At 42.6% G+C, this 6057-nt stretch overlaps 1 protein-coding gene across 1 annotated transcript; it reads right to left on the bottom strand.

Moving 5' to 3' along the window:
• Window positions 1–806: 806 nt before the first annotated feature.
• On the bottom strand, window positions 807–1214 carry LOC100950763 (histone H3.3-like). The gene has a single exon (XM_012810611.1). It carries the CDS (start codon window positions 1212–1214, stop codon window positions 807–809), a length of 408 nt encoding a protein of 135 aa, XP_012666065.1.
• Between the last annotated feature and the right edge of the window lie 4843 nt (window positions 1215–6057).

The raw sequence follows: 6057 nt of genomic DNA, 5'->3' as shown, positions 1-6057 counted from the left end.
ATGCTGGTGTGAATAACTTGTATTTTATTCTAGAGCCCATATAAATAAAATCCCCAATTAGTGTTTGCATCATCAGCTAGAGGGTTAGTTAACACGGGTAGAATGAGGACTTATGCTCAAGGTATAATGCGCATAGCCCTTTACTACTATGAAAACAAGTGCAGTCAAGTTAGAAGAAAACCAGCTGGACTCTAAATTACACACACCTTAATGACAGACTTCCCACCACTTGTGAATGTAAAGCATTTAATTTAAAAATGTTGACACTACAATATATAAAATAGCTATTATAAATGCACATAGTGTATTCTATAGCTGCCAGGTTTACTTTTTTTTTTTTTTTAAGGAAACTCTAAGTTACACTGTGGTTAAGACTTGTATCTTCACCCTTGAAAAAGCTCACATTCTATCACAGTGATGTGTGGTCAGCCTTAACAGCCCCAATTGTTAAACACTTGGATCAAGTCATAACCAGTTTTATTGCAAAAGGACCCTGTACACGTTTATCAATTCTAGTACCTGTATAGCTACCCAACAGGTCATTAACATACAGAAACATGCATCCTGAGAAGCAAGAAATATCACCCATCCCTTCTGCATATTAGCAGCTTGTCACTCCTGAGCAACAGTGCTCACATCACTGAGGTCTGTGAACAGTCACTTTTCGCATTCATCCTGAGTGAAAGATGAAATGACTTAAGTACAAATGCAACATATTATAAACAATGTCTTACAAAAAAAGTCACAAATTAAACCAAAGTATTTTACAGAATTTACGACAAAACACCATAAAAACTGCCTTCACTTCAGCTCTCTCCCCGTATCCAGCGAGCCAACTGGATGTCTTTGGGCATGATGGTGACTCTCTTAGCGTGGATGGCACACAGATGAGTATCTTCAAACAAACCCACCAGGTACGCTTCACTCGCCTCCTGAAGCGCACCAATGGCCGCACTCTGAAACCTCAAGTCGGTTTTGAAATCCTGGGCGATGTCCCTCACCAACCTCTGGAAAGGCAGCTTAGGGATAAGCAGCTCAGTGGATTTCTGGTAACGACGCATCTCTCTGAGCGCCACGGTGCGGGGCCTGTAGCGATGAGGTTTCTTCACCCCGCCGGTAGAGGGAGCGCTCTTCCTGGCCGCTTTGGTGGGCAGCTGTTCATGGGGGGCTTTCACACCAGTGGATGTGCGAGCGGTCTGCTTGGTTCGAGCCATTTTCTCTTACCCAACGCCGAAGTTGTAGGCCACTTCTCAGAGCCCCGCGCAGCTTCTGATGCCCAATGAAGAGCCGCAGTCACCGAGCAAAGAAAAGATGCTTTCTCAACGACCAACCAAATCGCTCTGCGCTCCATGTTTTTCTTTTTCTCCAATGAGACAGCAAGGTCCAATATTCAACCCTGAGACTCATGCTGGTTTTCATGCTAACAGTGACCCTGGTGGGACACCCTGAGGGGAGTGAGACTCTGTGTGCAGCTCCTCCACAGGACACAGCCCACCTATCTGCTTTAGTGTCTGGAATGAATGTGACCCTGAGGTCCATAGCATATAGACCCTTCATTCTGGGGCTTTTCTGTGCTGGGCCTTGGGGAACAGGATTTCTTCCACAGAGGCCCAGCAATGCCCTCCATCTGCTGGCCTCCCCCCTGCACAGGGCTCACCTGCACAGCAGCAGGGGAGAGGGCAGTCAGCAGTGAGACCATCAGCAGCTTCATGGTGGAGCCAAGACAGTCAGCTGTGTAATGTTGTGTGGCAGGGAGCCAGTATCTGTGGCAGGAGCTGCATACAGCTCTATTTATCACCAGGCAGGCAGCGCAGTTACTGCCAGAAAGGAGGGAATGAGACACTCAGCCTGGCCTGAGACAAGGAAACAGTCCCCATGTTCATAGGGGAGCCCAGCAAGCCAGAGTAGAAACCAGGAAGACAGTGATTATTGGACTCATGACAATTTGGGAGCTGTAGTGATGACATGTGGCCTCAGGTAAAACAGATGTGAAAGTGTTCTCCAAAACCTAAACCAAATCCAATAGTGTGATCCTGTGCTGTCATCGTTGTTGTTATAATTACTGTGATCTTCTGTTCCTCTCTCACTTCTTGTGCTGGTTGTCCTCTTGGTCCTCTTTGTCTTCTACCTCTTCTTCTCCTTGTTCTTTAAACTCTGAAGAACCTTAAGGTCTTAAAGAACAAGGAGGTGCAATAACACAGTTATCCTCTGGGAGGCAGCACTTCCTCATCCATAAACATTCCTTTTTCAAAAACGTGTTTCAAGTTTTGGAGAAAACTTACTAAGATCCAAACTCTTTGGAAAATTGTGGGTTTGTTTCTTTTTTCTTTTTTTTTTTTTGAGATGGAGCCTCAAGCTATCCCCCTGGGTAGAGTGCCATGGCATCTGCTCACAGCAACCTCCAACTCCTGGGCTCAAGCGAGTCTCCTGTCTCAGCCTCCCAAGTAGCTGGGACCACAGGCGCCCGCCACAACGCCTGGCCATTTTTTGGTTGCAGCCATCATTGTTGTTTGGCGGCCCGGGCTGGGGATTCGAACTCCCCACCTTAGGTGTATGTGGCTGGCACCTTAGCCGCTTGAGCCACAGGCGCCGAGCCTTGTTTCTTTTTTCTTTTGTCCTTTTCTCCACCAGACTCACCTGGCTAATTCCTCCTTTTAAATCATGAATCTGTGAATTAATTTGTGTTTAGTTGTTTAAGGTGACCAGATGTCCCACCTTGGGCAGGACAGTCCCAATTTTTAACAATTTGTCCTGCATCCCACGGGGTTTTAAAAAAGTCCCAATTTTTGGAAAGAATGCACAATAAGCTGGGAATAACAGGAGAATATAAGGGAGTATACGGTTTTCAGCTGCTAAAAAGGTTAATGTAACTCCATTTGGGAATGAAGAGGTTAATGTAACTTCATTTGGAGATGAAAAGGCTAAAGTAAACTCCCTACTCCCCTCCTGGGCAAGGTCTCCCAGGTGGAATTGGTATCAGAAGGAGACTGCTCCCTCCCTTACTTCTAGACAAGGACAATTAGCTCAGAAGGAGCCAAACTGTCTGGAACAAGCAAGTAGCCCTCTCCCCTCCCCCCCCGAAGGTGACCCCACATCCCACTTTAGGTGGGACAGTCTCGATTTTTAATAATTTGTCCGTGTCCCATAGCATTTTTAAAAAGTCTGATTTTTGGAAAGAATGCACAACAAGCTAGGGAACGTGGGAGAAGAGGAAGGGAATATTCGGTTTTCAACTGCCATGTGGCTATTTTGCCAGGATATGAGTTTTATATTATTTTGTTAATTTTATAATGTTAAACTTTAATAATAACAAATACTTGTTGAGAACTGATTATCGAGAACTGCTTATCAAAGGTTGCATTGTTGTCAGGCCCCGCCCCCTGAGGCCCCGCCCTCACCCCAATGGTGTCCTGCTTTACAATGTTAAAATCTGGTCACCTTATCTTTGTTGCCTTTTAGGATTTTCACCTACTGATTCAGAGCCTGCTGTGAATAGTAGAGTAACTCCTTGATCAGAGCAGGCAGTACTGGGTCCTGATTGGTTTGGCTGTTGGAAATGTGGGTTTGGATCCTGGAGTCCACACAGAGTCATAACAAGTCTTTTGGGAAATTGCACTTTTGGTCTCTCTGAGTTCTCTTTTCCTCTTCTGAAATGTGTACAAATGACCCCACGCTCACACTTTCTAAGGACTGTAGACACTGTAGAAAAGCTTCTATCCTGTGGTCTACTATGAGATGACCATGAATACATGACAGTTTCCATCCTGCCCCCCATTCATTGTTGAACATGTAACTACAGAGCTTCTCCTATGAGCTTTGACCTGAGCTCCTTGCCACAGATTCAGTTGTAGGAACAAGTTAGACCAGCTGCATTTTTCTTGTGTACTTTTCTTTCCAACAAGGGAGGCAAAAACAAACAACAAATCAGTCACAGGTGTCACAAACTGGTAATTGCTGCAAGAAACAGGAACCATCCACACAACCAGATGCTGTCATAGATGGGTTGCACCTCAGCTTGTGGGATGAAGCGCCATGTTACTTGAGGATCAATGAGTAGATGGCCATATCCAGGGAACAATCCTGGAACAGTGTTCTGGGTAGAGGGAACAGCAACTGCAGAACCCTGAGGGTAAATGGTACTTGACCAGGAAAAAACAAAAAAACAGCAACAACTTGCCTTCTGGAGATGATACAAAGCCCCTCCCAGTCTAATCAGGGAAGAGGTAAAGGTGACAAAAGAAAGAAAAGCAAAGTTGGTATCACCCTGATCCCCAAACCAGGAAAAGACCCAACAAGAAAAGAAAATTACAGACCAATATCACTAATGAATATTGATGTGAAAATATTCAACAAGATCCTAACAAACAGAATCCAGCAACACATCAAACAAATTATACACCATGACCAAGTGGGTTTTATCCCAGGATCTCAAGGATGGTTCAACATACATAAATCTATAAATGTAATTCATCACATAAACAAATTAAAAAGCAAAGACCACATGATTCTTTCAATTGATGCAGAAAAAGCATTTGATAATATCTAGCATCCCTTCATGATCAGAACACTTAAGAAAATTGGTATAGAAGGGACATTGCTTAAACTTAATTAGGCCATCTACAGCAAACATACAGCCAATGTTGTATTGAATGGAGTTAAACTGAAATCATTTCCACTCAGATCAGGAACCAGGCAAGGTTGCCCATTGTATCCACTGCTCTTTAACATTCTAATGGAAGTTTTAGCCATTGCAATTAGGGAAGAAAAGGCGATTAAGGGCATCCATATAGGGTCAGAAGAGACTAAAATTTCACTTTTTGCAAATGATATGATTGTATATCTGGAAAACACCAGGGATTCAACTACAAAACTCTTAGAAGTGATCAAGGAATACAGTAGAGTCTCAGGTTACAAAATCAACACTCATAAATCTGTAGCCTTTATATACACCAACAGCAGCCAAGCTGAAAAAACAGTCAAGGACTCTATTCTGTTCACAGTAGCACCAAAGAAAATGAAATATTTGGGATTCTACCTTACAAAGGATGTGAAAGTTCTCTATAAAGAGAACTATGAAACTCTAAGAAAAGAAATAGATGAAAATGTTAACAAATGGAAAAATATACCATGCTCATGGCTGGGAAGAATCAACATTGTCAAAATGTCCATATTACCCAAAGCAATGTATAATTTTAATGCAATCCCTATTAAAGCTCTACTGTCATACTTCAAAGATCTAGAAAAAATAATACTTCATTTTATATGGAATCAGAAAAAACCTTGAATAGCATCAAGACATTACTCAGGAATAAAAACAAAACAGGAGGAATCACGCTACCAGACCTCTGATTACACTATAAATCCATAGTGATTAAAACAGCATGTTACTGGACCAAAATAGAGAGGTAGATGTATGGAACAGAATAGAGAGCCAACAGATGAATCCAGCTACTTATCCATACCTGATCTTTGACAAGCCAATTAAAAACATTGAGTGGGGAAAAGATTCCCTATTGAACAAATGTGCTGGGCAAACTGGCTGGCCACCTGTAGAAGACTGAAACTGGACCCACACCTTTCACCATTAACTAAGATAGACTCTCACTGGATTAAAGATTTAAACTTAAGACACAAAACCATAAATATACTAGAGGAAAGCATAGGGAAAACACTTGAAGAAATCAGCCTGGGTGAAAAGTTATGAGGAGGATTCCCCGGGCAATTGAAGCAACATCAAAAATACCCTATTGGGACCTGATCAAACTAAAGAGCTTCTACATAGCCAAGAACATAGTAAGTAAAGCAAGCAGACAGCCCTCAGAAAAGGAGATGATCTTTGCAGGTTATGTCTGTCTCTGACAAAGGTTTAATAACCAGAATCCACAGAGAACTCAAATGTATCAGCAAGAAGAGAACGAGTGATCCCATCTCAGGGTGGGCAAGGGAATTGCAGAGAAATTTCTCTAAAGAAGATAGGCGCATGGCCTACAGATATATGAAAAAATGCTCACCATCATTAATCATTAGAGAAATGCAAATCAAAACTACTTTGAGATA

The sequence above is a fragment of the Otolemur garnettii genome, unplaced genomic scaffold (genome assembly GCF_000181295.1).
Source record: "Otolemur garnettii isolate 467f Iridium unplaced genomic scaffold, OtoGar3 scaffold00140, whole genome shotgun sequence".
NCBI lineage: Eukaryota > Metazoa > Chordata > Mammalia > Primates > Galagidae > Otolemur > Otolemur garnettii.
The sequence above is the reverse complement of the archived record's forward strand: the minus strand, read 5'-3'. Positions and strand labels throughout refer to the sequence as shown.